General features: G+C 37.7%; 1 protein-coding gene across 1 annotated transcript; it reads left to right on the top strand.

The window, feature by feature from the left end:
• Positions 1-20: 20 nt before the first annotated feature.
• LOC113074581 (zinc finger protein 271-like) lies at positions 21-17,009 on the top strand. Its single transcript, XM_026247431.1, has 2 exons — positions 21-74; positions 14,819-17,009. Exon 2 carries the CDS (start codon positions 14,947-14,949, stop codon positions 16,636-16,638), a length of 1,692 nt encoding a protein of 563 aa, XP_026103216.1. The 5' UTR covers positions 21-74; positions 14,819-14,946; the 3' UTR covers positions 16,639-17,009.
• Positions 17,010-27,907: the final 10,898 nt, after the last annotated feature.

The raw sequence follows: 27,907 nt of genomic DNA, 5'->3' as shown, positions 1-27,907 counted from the left end.
AATAAAACAAGAGGAACCAGAAATAAAACACGAGGAACCAGAAACTTTTAAAATAAAACAAGAGGAACAAGGAGGTTGGTGTTAATTCTTCATTCACCTTTAATGACTGTTTGTGGTACATTAGGCTTAAAAAAGCTTCTTTTTCTTTTTTTCTTAGCCCTGGATAATTTCTGTGTAGACGCGCCCGTGTGTGTTTAAGCAAATTAAGTCTGATAACACTATAATCAGCACAGTCTGTGCAATTATAATATGCTGTGCAGTATGGATGTTGACTGTTACATGTTTGTGTTTTTGAAGAAAAAAAAAACGTTTATTTATGGTTACTGAATTTTTTTTTAAGTCACTGAAATAAGGCCATGATACACAAACAGAACTTTTGTTCACAAAACATTATAAATGTTATTTTGAATAATGTGTATTACCAGACAGTTGAACAGTATTTTTTCTACTATCAAATGTGCACCAGCTACTGTTTGGTTACCCACATTCTTTTTAAAATATCTTTTTTCTTTTGTGTTCACCGCAAGAAAGATATTAATGGTTTAGTTCACCCAAAAATGAAAATGAGGACATGTTTTACTCACTCTCAAGAACTCTTTAGGTGTATATTACTGATTTATTCCAGATTAATCCAATCTGATTTATATAAATAATTATCCTGGCTCTTCCAAGCGTTAGAATTGGAGTAGTTTTTGTTCAATAGAGCTTAAGAAACTACGCCAATGCAATTGCATAAATTAATATTAAAGTTTCAAATAGGGCTGGGCAATATATCTAACGATATGATCATGCGCATCTAATCAGTAAAGCTGCTTCCGTGACCACTGCTAAAATCGCCATCACCTGCTTATAATTGGAGTGGCATTTAATAGACAGAGCCGTAGATCGTTGATAAGCTACGCAATATCGCGTTCATTATCGCAGATGAATCGCCTTCGATAATGAACGCGATATGGCGTAGCTTGTCAGCGATCTACGGCTCTGTCTATTAAATGCCACTCCACTTTTCTTCATTGCTAAGAGCGGAAATATGAACAAGCATGCTTTCTTCATTGCAGTGAGCTTTAGAGAAATGCACTTTATGTGCGTTTCAGACTTATCTGTTTGCTCCCGACTCCCCCTTTCTTCTCCAACTTCTGCTGTGAAAGTCTCTGTTGTCAGTCTGCCTCAGCTTTCTCTGGTCCAGCCGCCGTTTGGTGTATCAAATGTGCACAGTGAATGTCCCCTCTCCACCAGTGTAAAAGCAAACATCTGGATCAGTCTGAGACAGTCTTTGTCTTCTGCTCTTCTGCGTGATTCTGGTTGTGTTCACTCTGACTGATCCGTTGACAGTTTTTCTACTGCTTGATGATATGCTTCGTTGTGTCTCTTTCAAGTCTTTCTCGCTCCATGGTTGAGAGAACATCACCGTTCTATTCAGCCCAGCCACTTGAATCATGGGGAAATCTCTGACATGCTCTCCTTTTTCCTCCAGTTTCTTCTCATTCAGGCTATCCGGCTGCAGTTTCACTCTCTCATGAGGCCATCCTTAAAAATATTTTGGTTTACATTAACAGTATTTAAAAAAAAAAAACGGGTCGGTAGGTCAGTCTATTTTTTTCTTTTCAAGTTTTCAATGTAAAAAAAAGAAAGAAGAATTTTGGTGATGGTGATGACGTAGGTATGAATTTAAACAAATTAGCATATCGTGACGTCACTGACTGGGTCTTCAACCTGGCCTTCGGGCCCATCATTGCAAACCTCATTTTGATGCAGGCTATAAAGACCACAAACAAAATAAAATTTTTGTCAAAAACATGTTTATTGCATGAATTTCAGGTGAGAAGAAAAAAAATAGGTACTGTTATACTGTTTTACTTGCATCCACCACTAGGTATCAATGCAACCTCCAAATGAGAGACCGTTTACTTTGCTTTCTTGGGTTGTCACTTTTGTGAAAAAATCCTGTTTGATTTGAGTGACAAGTGTTCATTGAACCGATTGTAAAATCGATTTTGCATGTCTAAATAAGTTTTATACGGCAAATAACACCAAAAATAGGTAAATCCGCGGACAACAGGCAGGACGAATGTAAAGACCAATATTTCTGATTATTTACTGGCGTGTAGTTACGTGCACAATGACAAACAGGAATGCAACTTTTTCGAAAAACAATAAGCAAAGTGGACCGCCATAATGCAAAACATTTACTGCAGGCTTCAACATGGCTGTGTTTACGATTAGAAATGTCAACGACAATAAAAAATCGCATAGGCAATTCTAGGGCTGTTAAAAAAAATAATTGTTGAATTTAAAATAAAAATCCATATTCGAATGCAAAAACGTTGCATTAAAATTTTATGTGTGCATTAAGGAAGCTGCCTTATGAGCCCCGGTACTTCACAGTCCGTGTTCGATGCCATCTCGCTGCGCGCACAGCTGTGTTTACACAACTTTCAAAGGCGGACGAGCTCGACACGCAGTAGCAGCCGTCTTATCTTTCACCTCGTGTACGCACACTGTCCGCGCGGTCTCAAAAAATGCCTGCACGCGGATGATGAAAAGGACATAATGCAGACAGTGTGCGGACGGCTGAAGTATACTTGATCTTTATCAGTGGAGGACGAGATGCGATGATGAAGTATGTGGCATTGCATTATAAGGTTATGTATAAAAAAAAAAAGCGAGAACATCAATATGTAGAAGATCTTGTTCACATCAAAACCGAAACCAAGCCATTCACACAGAAAGCATATTTCGCACATTTTCTAGAGGGACACCGTTTGGACTCGCGTCTCGCCCAAGAGAGCCGGATGTTTAGAAAGACATGTAAAATGTATTTAATTTTCTAAAAATATCTCGAGATTTTATGTTGGGTTTTTGTTCCCCATCCCTCTGCATCTCATTTTTTTAAATGAAAAAAAAAATTCTGTGTGACTGGTTTTCCGCCCTTTTTATTTATTTAACAATGCTTGCATACATGACGCTGTTTTGCTTTATAGTTCTTTAAGCAACTTGATATTTAAAATTTGTGTTGGTTGGTCAAATCGATTTGTGCAATAGATTTTGCGAACATAAAGTGACAGTCGACACGGACACGGTTTTAGACTAGACGGGAGAAGGGATGGGAAAAGATCTGGCCTGTTTTTCCAGAACTTTGTGCCAAGTTAAAGCGGTGTCGAACTGTTTTAATGCATTTTTTATATGTATTATGGTGCACGAACATTTTGTTTACTGCAGCCGCAGCCATCATTATCAAGCACGAACCGTTGACTCAGACAGTGAATGAGACGAAGCGAACGCACTAGAGCCTGACCGATATGGTTTTTTGGGGGCCGATGCCGATATTAACTCGAAAAGAGCCGATTTATAAGCCGATATTTTGATTTTGAAAATAAACTGGATATTAGACCCATTTCCTATATACTGCACTTACACAACATTCAATAGCAAAATATCTGCCTGTTCTATGTATGTGGGCTGTATAAACCATTTTCCAGAAGAGATTATGTAAAAAAAAAAAAAAAAAAGCCTTAGATTATAGTCTCAATGACTAAACAATTGCACATCAAAAGTATATATTTTTTAATGATAAAAAAAACAGCCTGATTTTAAACATTTAACACTTTTACTTTCTTCCAGTTGAAGCTGGTTTTAACAGTCTGTGTGTGTTCTGTAAATAAATTATAATACTAAAGTTAAAGTATTTGCAGAAGTAGTCCCACACTTTGCTGCTACAGCATGCCCTTTTTCAGCCATCTGTAGGGCAGAAAGAGACAGAGAAAGAATAAGCATGTGTATTAATAATATCACCATGTATCATTACTCGTGTCATCATTAGAATTAGAATTATAATAAACAGGGATCTCCTACATAGGCAAAAATGAGAAATATATATATATTTTATTTGTCAACCAATAGGTATTACCTATTACCTACTTCTATTTAACAATATTACAACATTTTCCTGTTATGTCTTTAAAGCTGCTTTGAAACAATCTGTAAAAAATAAAAATAAATAAAATAAAAAAAGCGCTTGTTCAGCTCACATTTATTTACATGTCCTATCTGGTTAATCATTTCTGACGCATCTAGTCGAAGTTGAATGGTTAACGTTAGTGTCATGAACACACCGCTGTCAATTTTGAGAAGAACCACCTTCAATCAAGTTAATAGCAAGCATTTAAGGGGCCTGCTAAAAAGGAAGCTATATTAGCGTTAGAATAACATAAGGCTGTAGCTATCGAATATTTTAGTAATCGAGTCTATGATAGGCTTTTGTACATTCTGCTGAACAACAGCCTTTAACTGGACTTTTATTTTGACGGGTTGGCGTACATTTACAGTTCTGTGTATGTGATGTGATGCTGCTTTTACTTAAATCAAACGGTCAAATGCTCATGAAGTGACTGTCAGAGCAGTTCTGGAGATGTTGTTCATGTGTTCACGTGATTATTTAGTGAGACAGCAGACGCTGAATTCACCGCGAGCTTAATGCGCTTACATGTGTTTAATGAATGAAGAGGCGCTTCTGCGCCATTCATTAACAGAGACACGCAGAACATGCAGGATTCATATTTAAAAAGACTATTCCGGCTTAATACTTACAGATATTCGTCCATATCGTGATTTGATGTAAGTGCAATGACCTATTTTTAATGAATTCATTCAATAACATAACAGCTGTTGTTTTTTCGAGGCACGCTGAACATAACTTCTAGTCATTGCCCCCCTGCCACAGTTACCCGGTCATTATGTGGGAAACACTGCAGATATATTTAGAATAAGTTAAACGATAACGTTATAGTTTGACCTCTTATTAACGTTCGCACTCTTCCACTGATAAACATGGTATTAGCTCTGTGGCTAATCTAATATAGCAATGCATTAGCGGCTGTAAGTGATGTTACAGAATATTTATAAGTGATAATGATAGGACCGTTAGCTAGAACTACCACATCATTGTATATACAGTGTATGAACTAAATCATTTCACATGAAGAACGACAGACTCACCGTCAAAACAGAAAAAAAAATCTCTGTGGCTGGCTTGGCTGATCGCTTTCTTCGCTAGTGAATTTCTGGCGCTGTTGTCAACTCTGGAGCTGCAGAGCTCCCTCTGGTGGGTAAACTATGCAACACTCATAACATGAGTAAAGCATGAGACTGTTTCTCATCATTCATCGGCCGTTATAAACGCCGATGCCGATTTAAATGCAATAAGCTCATATCGGCCGATAATATCGGCCGGCCGATATATCGGTCGGGCTCTAGAACGCACAGCCCATAGTGTGACATCCGTTAACCAATAGTGTAAGAATAGATGAAGTCACAAGGTTTTTTTTAATTAAGGAAGATAGCCTTCGTTTGTATGTAGGCCTAGGAAATTTATATATTTACAGTACTTATTTAAATATAATTAATATTATTTTATTGCTTTTGTATTAGTTGTTTGAAGAGTAAAAAAAAATTGGTCGGTCTTAATGCAAATTTACAATCAGCAAGTTGGTCGGGTTACGGCAAACAAGAATATTTTTAACGATGGCCTAATCTTTAGATCTGGTGCTGACTGTGTGGACAAATTCATCTTGATAATATCAGATAACTGTGATAGAAAGATATGTAATGGATTACAATCAAACAAAACTTCAGACAACAGTCAATACTTTGTTGGCCAATTACCAATCAATGATTAATTGTGTTCAGTCTGGTGTGAAAAGGTTGCATTAGCAATTCCGCAAAGGAGAGCTCAGTTCAGTGTTGTTGTCTGTCAGATGCGGCTCTCTCTTCACCTGCGCACCGAACACCGTGTGCGAGTAACCAGCTGCTCAGTTCAGCTTTTCCGTGTCTTGTGTTTGAATGCTTTAAAGTTTTTTGAATGGTCAAATTGGCAAGTGTTAAGGCTTAATAACACGTGAAAATGTTACGCTTTCATGACGACGCAGCAGCATTCTGTCAACTGTCCTGAGTGTCTTTTTAGACAGGCCTCAGCCAGATGGTTGAGATCGACTAGTAAAGGTGGGATATTTTTTCCTATTGAAAGAGCGATCATAGCTCACTATCAGCAGTTATTTTATCTATGTTCATAACATTTCTTATAGATTATTCCTCGGTGTAAGAGATAGATAAAGATCAGATAAAGATAAATTAGCACAGTACCAGTACAAGTGATTGCGTGTGTGAATTAGTCATACTGTCTCTATATTATTGTGAAGATGTGGGTTGGAAATAGCCTAGTTACTTCAAAAGTAGAAAAATATGCTATAATAGCTATAAGCTATAAGCTGCTTTAGTAATAAATCACAGGACAGCTCTGACAAGTAGTTTCTGCATTCCTCTGTGTGTGCGATCTTATGCCACTGACTGGAGAGCAGATTAATGTGGCTACACACGCGGTAGTAGTCTTTTAAGGGAGAAGTATTAGGATTAAAAAAACAAAATAATCGACATGGTCAAATTAAGTCAGTTAGAGGTTCTGAATTTCTGTTTCGATTACTTTTCGATTAATCATCCAGCCCTAGGTGAAGCCAGGAGTCCAGATCAAAGTCCACTTTGGCACACCGCAGTTCTCTAATGGGATAAAGAGAAGAATTCTGAACAGTATGATCTAGATGGATCTTAGATTTGAGATTGAGATTGCAATCGTCCTCTTTACCTCACACTTGGTCGTCACCACCGTGTGGCTTCGCACTTACTCGCACAGTCTTATCATCCCCGTCCTGCTTACCTGCAGGCCCGTTTCCCGTACCCGTGAAAAATCAGTCTTGCATACCTGCGAAACTATCCTCTTTCATGTACTGGCGAAAAGCAGTTTCACGTACAGGCAAAATGTATGCGTACCTGGGCCTGTCACGATAACAAATTTTTCAGGACGATAAATTGACCTAGAAATTATCGCGATAAACAATAATATTATCGTTCTAAGACCAGTTTCAACTAATATAATGATAATGGCATAATAATGCAGGTACATCTTTTCATTGAGCAATAAACTTTTATTTTGTTTTATGACAGATTCGGAGCAAGAAATACCAACATGTTGACTTTGTGTGGCTTAAAATTAAATAATTTTGTATTTTATATTATGTTTATATGCCAGTTATGGATGCTCATATTGACCATTTAACCGTTAACTGTAAGTAAATATTTTGACTGATGAAGGGGCCGTTCCACTGATCTATACATTATTGATCAGTGGGCCGTTCACATATCGCATTTTTTGGGTGCTCAAGTTCGTATATTTCAAAGTTGATGCGCAGTATACGCTCATAATGGAAGTGATGCGCTCGTTTTTTTTCCAGACGTGTCCGCACCTCATCCAGTTAAAAACATCTCAGCTTTTCAGAATGAATTAAGAACACCAGGTCATGTGACAAGAAACAACTCAATCAGCTTCCCTCGGGGTGAAATTCCAGAAATTCCCTGTTGTTTTTGAAAAATGGTGTGCACCCAAACTCTGCAGAGTTTTTTACTTTGCTTCGCAAAATGCTTGGCTTGGTCATCTCACCGTTTGTAGCACGTGTTTCCTAATCCGTTGAGAAACCAGCAGTGAAGGTCCACAAGCCCTCAGACGTCAGTCCCCCTTTCCCTGAAACCTTTTTGGGGTTTAGGGCTAAACCCTTTGTGGGTTTAGGGTGATCAGCCAACTAACATCCTCAGGTCCCGGATGATCAGCTGTGGAATCCCGTCACTCATCGCCAAGTTTGTAGTGGAAATTCTAATTCAGTAACAATTTTGTTTTTGTATTGCTTTAATTCTCTGCAGAGAATGATCTGGTTTACACACAGCTTGAGTCTGGGTGCAAGAGATAACACACAGACTCACAGTCCACTTTTTTAAGTATGTAAAAAGATATATTGAAGGACAGGTAGGACCTCTGAGCCAATTATGTTGCTCAGTGCACATCACTTCATAATTCATGTACATCTCATACACCTCTCCCTGGTATGGACTAGGGCTGTCACTTTTGTGATAAAATCATTTTCGATTTTTAAGACATAAGTGTTCATTGAATCGATTGTAAAATCGATTTTTCCATGTCTAAAAAAAAAAGACGTTTCCTTTTTCAACGTCAAATAACGGACGAACGTAAAAAGAGTGCTGGAAATGCACAAGTCAACAATATTTCTTATTTATTGGTATGAAGTACAAACAGCAACAGGAGTGCAACATTCTCGAAAAAATATATGTGCAGAGGGGAAGGCTTCAGAGTCAGAGGAGGGCGGGTCTCTTGTCAGAGAGTCGATTTAAAAGAATGGCGGAGGCTGCTCCAGATACCCCGCTGCGTCCAGCGCTGAAACAAAAGTGGATGCAAAAGTACCGACGAAAGTGGGAAGAATCAAATGCTTGGCTGGAAAGTGTCCGTGGAAATGAGTATCAAGCACATTTTGTCGGCGAGTGTTCTCTGTTGCGCACGGTGGCTTGTCAGATGTGCGACAGCATGCCTCGGAAGAACAACATTCATACACTTTACAATAAGGTTCATTTATTAAACATTAGTGTATTAAATAACAATGAGTAAGAAATACATTTGTTACAGTATTTATTCATCTATGTTAGTTAATAGAAATAAAGCTGTTCATTGTTCATGTTAGTTCAGTGCATTAACTAGGCTACTATTAACAAGATTATAATATAGTATTATTAAATGTGGAAATTAACATGAACAAAGATGAACAATTGCTGTATAAGTGCAGATCATTATTAGTTAATGTTAATGTAGTTAACTAATGAACCTTATTTCAAAGTGTTTATTATGGTTAAGGTGTACAGTCAGACACATAAGCATTATATTAATAATAGATAAGATAGATATATTTAATAATAAAAATATAGTGCCTAAGTGAAGCAAATAATTGCATTATTCAATAGGCTACTGTAGAATTAACAATAGACTATATAAAATAGATTAACTTACTAATAAAAAAAAAAAGTGAAATGTGAAAATTTAGAAAATGTTTGTAGATCGGTTATTTATTATGTGGTTTCACTGTTTGGATGGTGTAACTGTCTGCAAACAATGACAAATATTTTATCCAAAAACTGTGTTCATGCTGCCTTAATTACTAAAGTTCATTAGCTTTAATATTTTTATGAAAACATCATTTAGGTTGTGATCAAAAACCCACCCATCGTTTGCGATCACGAGAACTTGTGCAAACGCAGATGGCTGACATGAAGACTCAACACTAAATTAATGTGCTTGAATGCATAAACTGTTTGTATGCGCTCAAATCTTGCCAATCTAAAGGAAACGCTGTGTTTGAGGAAATTGTTAATTACCATAGACTTAGAATTTGCAACTATTACAGTTATTACACTTATATACAAAATTTTGTATTATGCTTGCTATAGAGTGTGTGACGTCACATGCACTACGTGACGCGGTTGTCAAAGCAGCCGTCACAGCCCTAAGCCTCACATGCATTTTTGTGTGCTTTTCATCAAATTTGTTCATGTGTCATTTGAGAACGGTTGGATGAATCAACATGAATTCCATAACTTTTTGCCAGAATGGTCTGATGTTGATCTGAGACAATTTTCGTGAAAATCAACTTACCGTCTAGGACGTGTTTGAAAAAGTATGTTTTTCGTACTGTGGGATTACAAATTTATAAAATGTTAAATCTAGGTTCCAGTATAATAGTAGACTTTTTGGGGTAATAAAACTGACATCCAAGAAGCTCAAATCAGGAAAATCAAGTGTCTGAGACATTAACCTTTTGTCTTTGTGTTCTTCCTTGAAGCTCAAGGCACAGCTGTGCCTTTTGTCTCTGTGATAATTTGAAGGTATCAGTGATACTGTCAGGCACCTCTGTATTTAAATGACACTGTTATGCTGATAAGATCAAGGCTGGGAAGATGCCAGTGTCTGGTACTTTCCTGATTGCATTTGCATGCTTTGTTAAAATGGTCTCCACCTCTACTGTATGGATCCCTCCCACTTGAATGTATATAAAAACTACGATGTCTTAAGGACAAGTTAAGCCGCGTTTCCACCGCAGGAACTTTACCCAGGAACTAGGGACTTTGGCCTGGTACTTGGTGTGTTTCCACCGCAGGAACCAGGAACTAAATAAAGTTCCGGGTAAAAAATGCCCCTCAGAAAGTCCCTGCTGGTGAGGTTGTACTTTTTCAAAGTTCAGGAACTTTTGGGGGCGGGACTTTGGCGCTAAACATTCTGATTGGTTGAGTTCACGCAGCATTGGTTGAGTTCAACCACCATTTATTCAGATCAACATTTCCAAAATATTACTGTTATTGTGTCATGAAATGTAATTTTAAAAGTATTTCAGACGAGAATGTTGTTGTTTAAAACTCAAATCTTTTGTTTATTTATAAAGACAGCGCATATTTAAAAATGTGTTTCGCCGATCTCTGAGACGATGAGCTCCACGCAATCAGCGGGAGATCAGTCCTCATGTATCCGCCGAGAAGCAGCCTCACCTTGGATAGACCTTCTGATATGTGCCGCTGGCTCTGATGTCTCTTTAGTGGTTAAACATAACATATAATTTAACTGCGGGGTAAATCTAACAGGTTTTCTTTGGTCTGTATTCAATTTACCTATATGTTAAAATGAAAATAAAAATGAAAATAAAAAAGGCAAGTCTATAATATTTAGTTTTTTATTGTAAAAAATATCCCTGAAGTAAGTACATTTCTGCAGCTTTTATTATGTTTAAATGAAAACGAAAGGAGGCAGTAGTATTTTATATCCTATTTTGTGTTATTGTAAATATACTGAGGGGAAAATTGCTGTAGCCAAAGCCATCTGAGTTCACGCTTCATTGGTTGAGTTCAAACACCATTTATTTGGATAATTTTCAAATATTACTGTTATTGTGTCATGAAATATAATTTTAAAAGTATTTCAGGCGAGAATGTAGTTGTTTAAAACTCAAATCTGGGGTTTATTTATAAAGACAGCGCCTATTTAAAAATGTGTTTCGTCGATCTCTGAGAGACTCGATCAGCGGGAGCTCAGTCCTCATGTATCCGCAGAGAGCAGCCTCTCCTGGGATAGACCTTCTGATATGTGCCGCTGGCTCTGATGTGTCTTTAGTGGTTAAACATAAAATATAATTCAGCTGCGGGGTCAATCTAACAGGTTTTCCTTGGTCTGTATTCAATTTATCCATATGTTAAAATGAAAATAAAAAAAGCAAATTTATATAATATTTCGTTTCATTGTAGTGGCTGCATATACACATATCCCTGAACTAAGTACATTTCTGCAGCTGTTATTATGCTTAAATGAAAACCAAAGGAGGCAGTGGTATTTGATATCCTATTTCGTTTTATTGTAAATACACAGTAAGGAAAATTGCAGTAGCCAAGACGAGCTGACTGAAGTTATCAAGAACGCTGCTGTTTATAGATTTACCGGACTTGCGTCGTTGTGGACATCACACTCCCCAGTCGAATGCACAAAGTCTGAACTAACTACCAATGATGCACGTCCAAAATCAGCATACTTTTTTTTTTTTTTAAATCAGCGGTACTTTGTATTGAGAAACGCGCATGGACCTACGTCACCAGTCATTTGCCTAATCTTCCCGGTACTTTACACCGCGGTGGAAACGCAGAAAGCAACAGGTCTGGGGGGGGGGGGGGTGACAACACTATTGCAGACGAGCTGAAGGCCACTGTCAAAGAAACCTGGGCTTCCATACCACCTCAGCAGTGCCACAAACTTATTACTTTCATGCCACGCCGAATTGAGGCAGTAATTAAAGCAAAAGGAGCCCCTACCAAGTATTGAGTACATGTACATGAATGAACGTACTTTCCAGAAGGCAAACAAGTCACTAAAAATGGTTTTCAAATTTGTTGATGAATGAATGTTGAATTGGTGGGTTTTTGTTCAATGTGAGCCAAAATCATCACAATTAAAATTACCAAAGACAGTGTGAATCTACAATTTAATTTTCATAGTCATGAAATATATAATTAGGTAATATATACACAGTACAGACCAAAAGTTTGGACACACCTTCTCATTCAAAGAGTTTTCTTTATTTTCATGACATATATATATATATATATATATATCTAAATTAGTTGTTGGCATGACTATGAAAATTATAGATTCACACTGAAGGCATCAAAACTATGAATTAACGCATGTGGAATTAAATATGGAATTATATACATAACAAAAAAGTGTGAAACGACTGAAAATGTCATATTCTAAGTTCTTCAAAGTAGCCACCTTTTGCTTTGATTACTGCTTTGCACACTCTTGACATTCTCTTGATGAGCTTCAAGAGGTAGTCACCTGAAATGGTCTTCCAACAGTCTTGAAGGAGTTCCCCCGAGAGATGCTTAGCACTTGTTGGCCCTTTTGCCTTCTGTCCTGGTCCAGCTCACCACTAAACCATCTGGATTGGGTTCAGGTCCGGTGACTGTGGAGGCCAGGTCATCTGGCGCAGCACCCAATCACTCTCCTTCTTGGTCAAATAGACCTTGATGCCTTCAGTGTGACTCTACAGTTTTCATAGTCATGAAAATAAAGAAAACTCTTTGAATGAGAAGGCATGTCCAAACTTTTGGTCTGTTCTATCTATCTATCTATCTATCTATCTATCTAACTATCTACATATATATACTGTTTAATAACAATATCATGCATATGATCCTTTGTGTAAAGGTCTTCTTTTAATTTTTGATGAGTAAACTGTAGCCTAAGACTATCCTATGTTTTGAAATTAACTCACTGTAAATTTTTTTATGTTTTTTTTTTAAAGATGTTACAATGTTATATCATAATGTTATTGTTGTTTTACTTCCTCCTCTTATCTCATTTTACAATTACATCCATTTAGAAATCCATCCCATTGCACAACCTGGCGGTAGTTTCGCGAATTATTTTAACACGCGACTGACTTGGGGTTAACGCCACGGCCCTGTTGTCCCATTTAGGTTGTCCACCTACTGTATACACTGCCCCAGTTTTTCTTGAGCTGATCTCAAAGATCTAATACTTTTTCCACGTACACAAAAGGCCTATTTCTCTCAAATATTGTTCACAAAGCTCTCAAAATCTGTGTTAGTGAGCCCATCTACTCTGCCGAGATAATCCATCCACCTCACAGGTGTGGCATATCAAGATGCTGATTAGACAGCATGATTACTGCACAGACCTTAGGCTGGCCACAATAAAAGGCCACTCTAAAATGTGCAGTTTTATCACACAGCACAATGCCACAGATGTTGCAAGTTTTAAGGGAGCATGCAATTGGCATGCTGACTACAGGAATGTCCACCAGAGCTGTTGCCCATGAATTGAATGTTAATTTCTCTACCATAAGCCGTCTCCAAAGGTGTTTCAGAGAATTTGGCAGTACATCCAGCCAGCCTCACAACCGCAGACCACATGTAACCACACCAGCCCAGGACCTCCATATCCAGAATCTTCACCTCCAAGATCGTCTGAGGCCAGCCACCCAGACAGCTGCTTGCAACAGTCGCGTTGCACAACCAAAGAACTTCTGCACAAACTGTCAGAAACCATCTCAGGGAAGCTCATCTGCATGCTCGTCGTCCTTGTCGGGGTCTCAACCTGACTGCAGTTCATCGTCGAAACTGACTTGAGTGCAAAAATGCTCACATTCGATGGCATCTGGCACTTTGGAGAGGTGTTTTCTTTACACATAAATCCAGGTTTTCACTGTACAGGGCAGATGACAGATAGTATGTATGGCATTGTGTGGTTGAGCGGTTTGCTGATGTCAGTGGTGGCGGTGGGGTTATGGTATGTGCAGGCCAATGTTAAGGACAACGAACACAGGTGCATTTTATTGATAGAATATTGAATGCAAAAAGATACCTTGACGATATTCTGGGGCCCATTTTTGTGCCATTCATCCACGACCATCACCTCATGTTGCAGCATGATAATGCACGGCCCCATGCTGCAAGGATCTGAACTCAATTCCTGGAAGCTGAAAACATACTGGCCGGCATACTGACTGGAGATGTCCCCTATTGAGCATGTTTGGGATGCTCTGGATTGGATGGATCTTTTAGATGGAACTTGTTCAAGTTCCTGACAATTTCCAGTAACTTCGCACAGCGATTGAAGAGGAGTGGACCAACATTACACAGACCACAATCAACAACCTGGTCAGCACTATGTGAAGGAGATGTGTTGCACTGGGTGAGGCAAATGGTGGTCACAGATTCTGACTGGTTTTCAGACTGCCCCCCCCCCCCCCAGTGCAGTAAATCTGCACATTTTAGAGTGGCCTTTTATTGTGGCCAGCCTAAGGCACACGAGTGCAAAACTCATGCTGTCTGATCAGCATCTTGATATTCCACACCTGTGAGGTGGATGGATTAGGAGGATGGATGGAGGAGAAGTGCTCACTAACACAGATTTAGACAATGTTTAAGAGAAATAGGCCTTTTGTGTACACAGGTAAAGTCTTATATCATTGAGTTCAGCTCAAGAAAAATGGGGGCAAAAACTAAAGTGTTGCATTTATAATTTATATATATATATATATATATATATATATATATATATATATATATATATATATATATATATGGTGGTAAAGTGTTAAAAATCTGCCACCATCACAACCCTAGTAAAATTTATATATTTCTTGTTTTATACAGCATAAAGACCCTGGGGTCAAACTGACCGAAAAGAAAAATGATGCTTAAAAATGTTTTACGGGGTCTCCCTATTAAATTAGTAGAACACATTACAGTAACATTACAGCAGACAAGACAGTAAATCTAATGCAAGAAAAGTAAATTGTGTATTTACAGATGTTCTCTCAGCTTTTAACAATATACCAAAAATAAATAATTTTTACTTTTATTTCAGAATTCATTGAAGAAAAAGAGGAAAATGAAGAATCAAGTGAAGTTGAGGAGAAAAATCATGTCAAAATTGGCAGAAAACTTTGCAAGTGCGGTAAGAGTTTCACACAATCATCAAACCTCAAGGATCACATGAACATCCACACTGGAGAGAAGCAGCACGCATGTGATCAATGTGGTAAAATGTTTTTATTGGCTTCACTTCTGAAGAAACACTTGAAAGTTCATGCAAAGAAGAAGCCACATTCATGTCATTTGTGTGGTAAGAGTTTTTTGCATCTACAAAGTTTGAAAGTACATCAGAAAATACATACTGGTGTGAGAGAGTACGTGTGCGTTGAGTGTGAAAAAACTTTTAGTTCAGTGAGCAGTTTAAAACTGCACGAGAGGATTCACACTGGAGAGAAACCTTACAAGTGTTCACACTGTGACAAGAGATTCAATCAATCAGCATATCTGAAAACACATGAGAGGATTCACACTGGAGAGAAACCTTACAAGTGTTCACACTGTGACAAGAGATTCAATCAATCAGCATATCTGAAAACACATGAGAGGATTCACACTGGAGAGAAACCTTACAAGTGTTCACACTGTGACAAGAGATTCAGTCGTTCATCAAATCTGAAAACACATGAGAGGATCCACACTGGAGAGAAACCTTACAAGTGTTCACACTGTGACAAGAGATTCAGTCATTTATCACATCTGAAAACACATGAGAGGATCCACACTGGAGAGAAACCTTACAAGTGTTCACACTGTGACAAGAAATGCAGTGATTCATCAACTCTGAAAAGACATGAGAGGATTCACACTGGAGAGAAACCTTACAAGTGTTCACACTGTGACAAGAGACTCAGTGATTTATCAAGTTTGAAAACACATGAGAGGTTCCACACTGAAGAGAAAATTTATAAGTGTTCACACTGTGACAAGAGATTCAATAATTTATCACATCTGAAAACACATGAGAGGATTCACACCGGAGAGAAACATTACAAGTGTTCACACTGTGACAAGAAATGCAGTGATTCATCAACTCTGAAAACACATGAGAGGATCCACACTGGAGAGAAACCTTACAAGTGTTCACACTGTGTCAAGAGATTCAGTAATTCATCAAATCTGAAAACACATGAGAGGATCCACACTGGAGAGAAACCTTACAAGTGTTCACACTGTGACAAGAGATTCAGTGATTTATCAAGTTTGAAAACACATGAGAGGATTCACACTGGAGAGAAACCTTACAAGTGTTCACACTGTGTCAAGAGATTCAGTCGTTCATCAAATCTGAAAACACATGAGAGGATCCACACTGGAGAGAAACCTTACAAGTGTTCACATTGTGACAAGAGATTCAATCATTTATCAAGTCTGAAAACACATGAGAGGTTCCACACTGAAGAGAAAATGTATAAGTGTTCACACTGTGACAAGAGATTCAATAAGTTATCACATCTGAAAACACATGAGAGGATCCACACTGGAGAGAAACCTTACAAGTGTTCACACTGTGACAAGAGATTCTGTCAGACAAGAGATCTAAAAAAACATGAGAGGATTCACACTGGAGAGAAACCTTGTAAGTGTTCACACTGTGACAAGAGATTCAATAATTTATCACATCTGAAAACACATGAGAGGATTCACACCGGAGAGAAACCTTACAAGTGTTCACACTGTGACAAGAGATTCAGTCAGACAAGAGATCTGAAAAAACATGAGAGGATTCACACTGGAGAGAAAATACATCACCGCAACGTACCTGGGAAGCGTATCATTAAGTCATCTGTTATACAAAAAAAACAATCAAAGTAAGGCCCTGTACATGCGGAGACACATTTAGTTGTATATGTAAATATTTTGTATGGTATATGCGTTTTGTCCAGACGGATCCGGCATTCGGGGCAGTGAAAAGGCAATTTTCTTTTAAACCAGGTCCCAGAGTGGATAAATCTGAAAATGACACCTTTGGGGTTTTGTGTTCTGCCAATCCATATATTTTGTGAAACAATGATGTCATCACCCCACATCTCTACTATATTCAGACACCAAAAATTATCCAGACTCCAGATATAATTTTTTTAATACATATTTTACTAGTAGGTACTGGACACTAATACATTTATGTAAGTGAGTATAAGCAAACTGTGACATATTATACCCAAAGAATCTTCATACAGTGAACTACTAGTGAAATAGATAGATAAAATCTATCTAACTATATATAAAATTGGGAACAAAAATTATTCAGCACCTTATAAAGCACAATGTATTGCTTATGTGTGTGTTTTTTTCTGAATTGCTAATGCAACCTTTTCACACCACAGTCTGAACAAAATGAAGCATTGCTTGGTAACTAATTGATCAACAAAGTATTGATAGTTGTGTAAATATCGTCATAATAAAAGTTGTCTGTAGTTTTGGTTGATTGTAATCCATTCCGTACATTTCTATCAAAGTTATGACATTTTTCAGACGAATTTGTTCAGAGTTTAACTCTAAATTCTTGTCGTACTTTATAACCATTTTAGAAGCAATAGCAAATAAACCAATAATGTGAGAAATGTTGAAGGTGTCTGAATAAATTTTGGTTTGATTGTATATTTAATTTTTACATTGAAGACTATCCAGTGCTATTTTACATTTAATTATTCAGTTTATGTACCTTGACACCTACAAACTTTAAAAAAAAACTTAAACATTGTGTAAATAGCAAAAATAAAAAAAATGTTGTTAATACAAATTAAACAATTTCAAACAGGGACCACTGTACAACATTCAGCGGGGCCCCGCAAACCCCAGCTACGGCCCTGCCTGTGGGTGTTGAATACTGTGACCAAACAGAAAGTAATGCCATAAAATAATTGTTAATTTGCTATGTTACTTTACAATGTTACAATTGTTAAGTGTTTCTGTGTTCTTGATCCTCAAGAAAAAGAAGGCGAAGGCTTCAGTTTCTTAATCTTAAGAAATAATAGAATAACTCTTTAAATAATAAAACTTGTTACTTTCAATGAAAGTCAATAATAAAAAAAAAAGACTTTTGAAAGGAATTTTAATGACTGAAGTTATTTATCGTAATTTGTGTAGGTCATAAACTAAAATGCTAATGGTCATAAAAAGGTCTTAAAAAGTCTTAAATTTGACTGATTAAACCCTGCAGAAACTCTGAATACTGAGGTGCTAAACCATTCAGGGCTTTATAAGTAATCAGCAATATTTTATAATCTATACGATGTTTAATTGGGAACCAGTGCAGTGTTGACAGGACCGTGCTAATATGGTCATACTTCCTGATTCTAGTAAGAACTCTTACTGCTACGTTTTGGACTTTTTGTTTACGAAGAGTGAAGAACAACCACTCAACCACAAGAATTACAATAATCGAACCTTGAGGTGATAAATGCATGGATTAACATGTCTGCATTTGACATTGAGAGCATAGGCCATAATTTAGATATATTTTTGTGATGGAAAAAGGCAGTTTTACAAATGCTAGAAACATGGCTTTCTAAGGAAAGATTTCTATCAAATAGCACACCTAGGTTCCTAACTAATGACGAAGAATTGATAGAGCAGCCATCAAGTCTTAGACAGTGTTCTATGTTAATACATGCAAGAGTTTTTAGGTCCTATAATTAACACCTGTTTTTTTTCTGAATTTAGCAGTAAGAAATTACTCGTCATCCAGTTTTTTATATCGACTATGCATTCCATTAGTTTTTCAAATTGGTGTGTTTCACCGGGCCGCAAAGAAATATAGAGCTGAGTATCATCAGCATAACAGTGAACGCTAACACCATGTTTCCTGATGATATCTCCCAAGGGTAACACATAAAGCGTGAAGAGTAGCAGCCCTAGAACTGAGCCTTGAGGTACTCCATACTGCACTTGTGATCGAATTATGTTTTAATTAATAGTCTAATAATGAACCACAAATTACTATAGTTTTAAAGAAAGGGGAAATCCAAAGTCTTTAAAATTTTTCTGTTACAATACAGATAAAACATTTTCCTCATTCATACTGTTAATAAAAGTTCAAAGTTTAATATAAGAGAATGTCATCCCACTGTTTTAGCCTGTTTTGTTATTAATAATAATAGGATAATAATGAACCACAAACTAAGCATTCGTTTGAAGTAAGGGGAAAATGTAGATTCATTACGCATATTTTTGTTGATGATAACTGATATATGAGAGATTGCGATTAACTGAGATGTCTTTTAGAGATGAATGAATGCAGTGCTCTTTGGTGGGATTTCATCAATTTCATGGAGAAAAAAGTAAAGTAGGCAGACAACCAAAATGGTTAATACCACCACAAGTTCTGCCGCCACAGGGCCGCGGCGTTAACTGCAAGTCAGTCGCATTAAAATCATTAGCAAAACTACCGCCAGGTGGCGCAAAATGGAATGCATTGGGAACGGAATGTAATTTTAAAATGTTGTGGGAGCAGCTGATGAAGGATTCCACTTGGTCTTAAAGCCTTCCACAAACACCTATGTTATTTGATAATTTATTAATATTTTGGTCTAGTGATAATAATTATATGGCCTGCGAGTAATAATGAGTAAAAAGAGAACGGCTGCTGTGAGTGCAGCCATGTCTTAACCCAGTAACAAACACACTGTTCCTCACAGCCAAAAAACAGTCCGAGTTCAGTTCAGCTGGAGGGGGCTGGGGCTTTTGGGGTAGTTTTGTGTACCTTGTGGAGCTTGATATAAAGGTGTGAATTTCTTGCTCTTTCATAGGGACAGTGTCTTATAAAGGGTTTCAAACTTGCAAAGCAGGTTTAGCCAAAGTAGAACAATTGCCTCGTCGTAATGTTGAAGAAAGGTTTTGATCCACTTCAGATGTTGACTACTGTATAGCGCAATATAGTTTAGTAACTTAATTTCAGAGGAAGTTGCCTTTAAAAAAAAAAAAGCTAACTGTTGCATTAATTTTCTTTTGTTTCATCTAAACAGTAATTTTTAGAGTGTGAAATATAGCCTATATCAGTGGTTCCCAACCTTTTTCAACTCGCGGCCCACACAACTAAACACATGTTTGCGAGGCCCACTTCAAAAAAATTAACTATTAACCGCTATTGTTGGGTTAATAACTTAGTATTCAGAAGCTAGATTTTAAACTGTATTTATTGAATAAACTAGGGCTGTGTGATATGAAAAAACTATCGCGATTTTTTTGATCAATTTTGCAATTGTGACACACACCGATATGCTTTTACAGTCATAAATGCATTCAGGATTAATTTGAAACATATTTCCAAAAGAAAACCAATCAGAGCTTTATCAAAAAGTTGTAACATCTCTAAAAACAGACATAAGTCAAAATTATCACTATAGTGAAGATGTAAAAAAATGTATAGACTTTGTATAGAACACTTTTTTTTTTTTTTGCCATGCATTGTTCATAGAGCTCATTAATTGTAGCGGTGCCTCAGGTGTTTGCAGTGTGTATACAGTATGTGTATGCGGTCAGCAGTGAGAGCGCATAAATATAACGCGAAAGCACATTAAAATAATGCACGAGTGCGAATCTCTCTGTTCGCAGCAGATTTCCTTTGCTCGGTCACAAAACCAGTCGTGCTTGCTCAGATACACGCTGCTTTGCGAGGAGAGAGTGTGCACACTTAAAACGTGTCTCCTCTCACTCAAACTGCATCCTGTTCACTAACAAATTCGCTCTATGCTCATGTGTTAGACATGAATTATTTTCGCACGTTTTTATTTCTAGCCTTTTACCGCAGTGAGAACGCTCTGATCCGTCAACATTGGCTGAGAAAAAAGGCGCATCACAGACAGTGTCTGAACCTGGAGGTAGGCATATGCCCAGTCTCTGTTCTCGCGCTAGGCGCAATGCATTCTGATGGGATCGGATACGGCAGGTCAGGGCCACGGAAAATTGTGCTATAAAGCGATTTAAAAATCGCGCACGCTCAAATCGTGATTTTAGGACGTTTTCTTTTAATCGCACAGCCCTAGAATGGACTGGAAATGAACAGAAAATAATTGGCGGCCCACAAGTGGCCTAGGCTTTTTATTAAAAAAGAAAACAGCAAGGGACCATGGAAAAAGACTGTTGCAGGTGTATTTTTTATGGTATTATTTATTTTATTTTATTTGCAGCGGGGCAACTCAAGAATGTTGGGCACTCAAGTACTGTGGCTCTTTTGCCCCATGGCCAAGATGGCCAAGCCAACATCAAAGTTAGTTCACTAACTTTTAATTCTAGTTATTATTATTATTATTATTATTATTATTGTTTGTATTTACAATGCACAAACCAGAAGCAATAATATCTGCAGAGAAGGGTTGGCCATTCTCAAAAGATAAAATAGAAATGTTATTTACATTTTAATTTTTGTGTTTCAGAGGAAAAATCAGTGTTAAGGTATCTCTCCGTTCCAGACCATTCTGAAAGAAGAGTTTATGCAAACGCATACAAAATAATTTAGAATCCTGAACAGAGATCTCTTGAGGGTATTTAATTTGTCTGCCCCCACGTAAGATTTTTCTAGTTACTAGTTGTTCATTTGTCATTATTCAACTAATCGCAGATTTATATTAAATTTACATCTACAATCCATAATGAGTCTTAATATATTCTGCGCTCAAGCACATGCATTAAGTTTGTCACAAAGCACAGGCAGAAGTAGCTTAATAATTGTGAAAAAGGAGACCTTTTAATTATTTATTAATAAAAAAATAATAATTCTTGCCGACTGCAAGATGAAATTCCCAGTGCTATTTTTTATGTATGTGAGACACCCCAATTTTTATTTATTTAATTATCAGGAAAAAAATTCAAGAGATCGAGAGGGTTCCTCCTTGTCATGCATGTGCATTAATAATTTGAATATATTTTTTTACTTAAATTATATGAAAGCAAGTAAAGAAAGCTCCCTTTAAAATCACAGAAGTTGTCAATTATTGAAGCTCTTTTTTTTAAATTGTGTGCATTTTGCTGATTATAATGAGAGAACTTGAGTTTAAATGTGAAGACGTTTTATTAATCAGTCCATTCTTTAGAGTTTCAAGGATTTAGCTAAATCGTGCAGGTTTAATTTAATCGTTTCTGGTTTTAGGCTAATTGGGCCTAAATAATGGGAACAGTGTGTAGGGTCCCCTTTACATCAAGTGGACGTTCGCGAAGACGTCCTCCGGACATGCATGGAGACGTTTAGGGGACTTTCACTTTACATCCTCTGAATGTCATTTTATGCAGCAGCCGCGCGGGACAACTTCAGCAAATGTTTAAAAAGGTAAACTTCATCAACTGTAAGCATTAGGAGATAAACAGTAGTTACGGTAGTTATAATGTCTAATAATATAAAAGAATAAACACCTTTTTGACCAAACAAAAGGGAAAACTCAAGGCAGTGTCTGAGGAAATCACCGGATGACCGTTAACTGCCTGTAGTATAGCAGTCTTAAATGCAATATCTAAAATATATGTCCTAAATAACTTTTTTTTGTCGGCTTACCAACAGTTTATACAAAACAAGTTTATTTGTATAGCACAAATAAACAGTTTAATACATAAATGAAAATAATTACTTTATTTGTCTTACCTGTGTTGTTTTCCACTTTCTTTTCTTCATGTTCTATAACATTCTTGTAGAGCTCCTGGGATGTAACCTTATTTTCTTCATTCATGCATAAACCTAATTGTAGCTATGTTCAATTATATTATTGAAGGGCATCATGATTTTGATGTTTAAATGCTGAAAACAGACTCCTGATTGAATGACATTTTTCATTACAGAAGTTATGCCTATTTTCTTTTTCCGGAAATGAAAATGATTAATTTAACATAACATTTATTTTACAATGTTCAGAAATTATATTAAAAGAAAAATGCATGCATAACACTAGAAGAATGCAACCGGTTCATGACTCGAGAATGAGTCGATCTTTTTTTCGTTATCTGGCTTGGCTCGATGTTCATCTTCAGTTCTCTCTTCACAGTAGTTTAGTCAGTGTACTGTTTGAGTAAATGAATTGCTTCAAACTATTTGTATTTGCTAAATTTTTAATACCCAAAAAAGGCACGTCTTAAAGCAGGTGGTAATTTGCACTGCTTTTGGTAGATTCCACTGGTTATTGTGGGAATGATCTGGCTTCGTCTGCTCTTTAAAGTTTGCATTGTCAGTAAATCACAAACATAATTTTCCCTCCCATCGGTACATTTATGGAATTGCGCTCTTATGCTAATTTGGCCTGTTTAGTAAATCTGGCTCAAGGGCTCTTAAAGGGGTCATATGATGTGGTTTCTATTTTTCCTTTTCTTCAGTGTGTTATGTAGGTATTTGTACATATATAAGATCTGCAGAGTTACAAAGCTTAAAGTCTCCCACTAAAGGATTTATTCTAGGCAGATCCAGACCGTGCTAAACGGCTCATTCAAACACCCCCCCCCCACACATCTACGTCAAGATGTGGAAATATTTGCGTAATGCCGCCCAAATGTCCACGCAAAGAATGAAGGTGTGGTTTCAGGAAGTGTTGAAGCAGCCATGTCAGGGAGACGCTTTGTGTTTCTAGGACTTTATGTGGCCTTCTGAAAGTAGATGCAATCATTGTTAAGATTTATTTACAAAAGAACAGTACAACCCAGATTTTCAAATCTGTACAACACATTTAATGGGTGACAGTTTTTTGAACCTAGGAGAGTAGCCTATAAGGCTGGCTGTGCACAAAGGCTATTTATTAAAAAAGGTACATTTTGACTTTGCTATGACAATCTTTGCAACAATTGTATTGTAAAATGAGCTACACAAATTGAATCTGGGTCTTATTCTGAATTAGATATTGTAAGTGTTTTCTTAATAGTTTAAGTGTTTGCTATTGACTGTTCAAATGCAGAGTTTTGTGCAGCGTAGAGTAACGCGTTGTATGTTTGCGTTTGTGTGTGAAGGTAACATCACAGCAGAGTAAACAGACTGTCAGAAATCATAGCACGTAAGCTGTCTTAACCGTGGCTTGTGTACTGCATCATCACTGTGTCTGTCACTCGACTCTGTTCCCCTTTCAGGCTTGAACTGATGGTAAAACGAAGGACATTATTAACAGTCTTGATATTTATTTTGAAAGATGAATCTTGCGATTATGGAAAGGGGTGTTGCATTTCCGACGAGTGCTTGTGGTGTTCGCCCAATAACAATGCATTGGGTCATTGGCCAATCAGAGCAGCCTGTGCTTGTCAGAAGGAGGGACTTTGTTGAAAACAACGTGTTTGAGAGAGGCGGGACATAGAGGAACTACAATAATCTACAGTATTTGAAAAATAATGTTTTTTGAATCTTAAAGCATGTCAACATATGTTACACCAAATACACAAAATAATGGTCTTTAAAATAGCATCATATGACCTCTTTTAGTGATACTGAAATTGTAATAACTGAAATTGACTATTTATTTATTTTCTTTTACTTTGCATTATTCCTTGTTGTGTGGTTGATGGTCTTTGGTCTTGAGAGGGTCTTAAGGCAGAGAATTTGTTCTCTAATTAGAAAAAGTGAAAAAAAAATATAAGGTTGTGTTAGGACATCCTTGATTTTAAAAAGTGAATCGACGTTCATAACACGACATTGTTTCACCGTCGTACCGTGCCCCATGTATAAATACACAGTTGTATGTACCATTAGATCCTAGTTTACATTTAGATCCACAGCACAGGATAAAGGTAAAAAATCTAATGACGGGCAGCAATGGCTTTACAATCAACTTCAATAAACTACCACATGCTCAAAATTGTAAAACAGCAGTTTTATTTTGGAAACACTGTACAAAACAAATACAAATAATTCCAAACTTTATTTAGCAGAGTATGCATGGACGTATTGTTAAAACATGTAGAATAACAATTCAAATTCAATAATATTTAAAAGTTTTTGTCAAATAATTTGGAATATTTTTGCATATAAATGCATATTTTTTTGCAGCACTTGCAAGAGAAACCCTTGTACCTTTATGACTGAAACAAGCTGATCTTTTTGTCATGTCCGCTGTCTGATCACCCCGTTCTTCGGTGTGTGTGTGTTTCTGTATATGTCTGCATTTCGTGTGCACATGGTGTTTTGTTTTGGTTTCGATCGTTCGTCTTGCACCTATCTGTGGCGTTCCTCCCTCCCCCTCATCACCACAGTTTCCACTTCTAATTGTTTGACTCCGCTCACCTGAATTCAATGTCTGTTCATCTCTTGCTCTATTTATTCCCGTCTGTCGCGCCTATCGGTGCCAGATCGTTGTTCGTCAATAGTCCCCGTGTAGCCATTTTGTCTGATCCTGTCAAGCCTTGTTCTGTCGTGCCACTGTTTGCTGCTATTGGTTTTGTTTTGTTTTTCTATTTTTCCCCTCCCTCATTTCCTAGACCGGGCACCGGCATTTTTCAGGAGAGTTTTTGTTTGCTTTGTCGCTGGCTCTCTCGTGGCTTCCTCCCCTCTCCGCTCTCATTGCGGATGCGCCATTGGGCGCCCCCTGCCAGGTGTTTATGCAAGGACATTGAAGTCTCTTATTTTTCTGTTGGACATTTTTCCTAATTTCCCGGCCTGTTTCTGTTCATTGGAGGAAGTTTTTTCTTTTTGAATTTTTTGAATAAATTGGTCCCGCACTGTAACCTGCATCTGTGTCCAGTTGTGTTCCTGACAGAACGATCTGGCCAAGATGGACACAGCAGGTACAGATTCTGTCAGAACCGCAGTCACCCAGCAGGGTGTTCTTTTGGGCCAGCACGAAGCCAGACTCGCAAATACCACAAGGGAGGTGGAGTTTTTAGCCAACCAAGTGGCTGAGCTGACCAACCGGATCCAAGAGCTGCAACGAGAGGCTGCTCAGGGTGGTGCAGTTCACCATCTTTCTCGCCATGAGCCTGAGCCCCGATGCAATAACCCCCCACCCTATGATGGGGACCCCAATTCCTGCCGGGCCTTCTTGTCCCAGTGTTCTGTGGTGTTTGCCTTGCAGCCACGCACATACGCACTTGAGATGTCCAAAGTGGCTTTTGTTTTGACTCTTCTGACCGGCAAGGCCAGAGACTGGGGAACCTCCGTCTGGGAGACTAAAGCTCCCTGTTGTGCTTCTTTTAAAGATTTCCGCCAGGAGATGGAGAAACTATTCGACCGCTCTGCAAGAGGTCAGGAAGCGGCTGACCAGCTAGCACGGCTCCGTCAGGTGGGTCACTCAGTGACGGACTATGCGATTCATTTTAAGACTCTTGCAGCGACCTGCGATTGGAATGAGGGGGCCTGTCGAGCTATGTTCCGTGCTGGGCTAGAGGATGACATCCAGGATGAGCTGGCCACTCAGGACCTGCCATGTGACTTTGACGATCTTGTTAACATGGCGTTGCGGATCGAGGGTCGCCTTCGCCGCCGTCGTCAGCGCCTGGCAGTTCATGCACCCTGGAGGACTGAGGAGTCGTCATCTGTTTCCCCCACAGAAACCACAGAGCCTATGCAGGTGGGGCGCCTTCGGCTCACTCCTCAACAAAAGCAGCAACGCCTCACCCTAGGACTATGTCTGTAGAACACATTTGACCCTTCTTGTGTTCACATTACAGTTTTTGTTCTCCATTGACATGTCACGACTCAAATTTGCTCAAAAAATAAATATAAATAAATAAATAACAGGCAAATATAAAACAATTCCTGAACGACCGAACAGTTACAACAAGCAGAAGCTCACAGTCAGCCGCCTCAGCCTCACTCACAGAAAGACGATAATCACGGTCATATTTTTAAATGTAGAAAGGCGCAAAACGATTCAATGTCCAGTTTCCTGAATGACAGCCAGATTAACCAATCATGATCAAAGTAATAAAACAAAACTACCAATAGAAATTGTTTCAGCGTGATAAAGCAGTGAAATGTATTTAGTTTTATCTTTGCTAAACCTCAACAGATTTCCCCTGCTCAGGGAGTAGGGAGCAATTAAAAGTGTATAGGGACCATGTCAATGGGAACACAGTTTATGCACGTAGCTCTCTTCCAATGAGCTGAGAACAAAACTTGAAAGTAGCAGAGAAAATGCTCCAGTGAAGAAATATTGTTTGTGGTTTGCCCTGACAGATGCTTTGACAGATGTGTGTGGACCTGAGTCATGTTTCTCCAGAGCACAACTTACATTTGATGGTAGAGTCCTTGTCTAATTTTGGAAATAATTGAATAGAATAGCAGTGCAATGATTCTGACTACAATTTACATTTTATTAAAATATTTATTTTAAATGTAGGTTTAATATTCTATGTTATATTTATGAGAGCATTAAACGTAAATGGGTATACATGTAATTGCTACAGTTACTACACGTAAAACAATTGCTGTGTTAATTTACTATATTCAGAATATACGTGTATATTTACGTGAATACATGTTCCCCATAACAGTTAACATTTAATGGGTGTTTTGTTTTTAGGATTTATAACATGCTTTGTTTTAAAATGGCAAGCAAAGAGTTTTTTGTTTTACAATGTCATGTTTGTATTTTAACCCCATTTTTTTTTTTTTTTTTTTGCTAATGTGTAGCAGAACCTACATAAATACATTCACTATATTTGTTTTCTTTGACTTCAGTTTTCACATTGTTTGGAGGACATAAGAGGCTCAGTGAATTTTTTTTCACTAGAAAATAAAGTGTAGTATTAACTCTCATAGTCAAATATGAGACTTTTGTCAGTTATTAATTCTGTGAACCAAATGAACTTTTGTATAGTGTTTTCATCCGAAGGCTTCTTCCTCATTCAGTTAAACATCAAGGGTTTTCTTTGCCTTTGTCACCTTTAACTTTCTCATTGGAAATTGTGAGCATCATTATTTGGAAGAAAATAAGAATGATATGAAAATGGCTTTGGATTTCAATGCATTGCATGCAGTCAAAGAACAACACAAACCTTTGACCTTCATACAGACATGGTATACAAAAATCCGCCGCGTACTCTATGGGCGCCGCCATCTTGCCTGCCCCAATTACTGCGTGCCTGCGAAGTGTGACGGTGTGACACTTGCCGGTGCCCTCTAATAACAATTCAATGAAAGCGAATCCTGCTCATTAAAGAAAATGTCTGGTGAAAGGGAACATTG

The sequence above is a fragment of the Carassius auratus genome, unplaced genomic scaffold (genome assembly GCF_003368295.1).
Source record: "Carassius auratus strain Wakin unplaced genomic scaffold, ASM336829v1 scaf_tig00015192, whole genome shotgun sequence".
NCBI lineage: Eukaryota > Metazoa > Chordata > Actinopteri > Cypriniformes > Cyprinidae > Carassius > Carassius auratus.
Note: the sequence above shows the minus strand (reverse complement) of the source record. Positions and strands in the feature narration are given on the sequence as shown.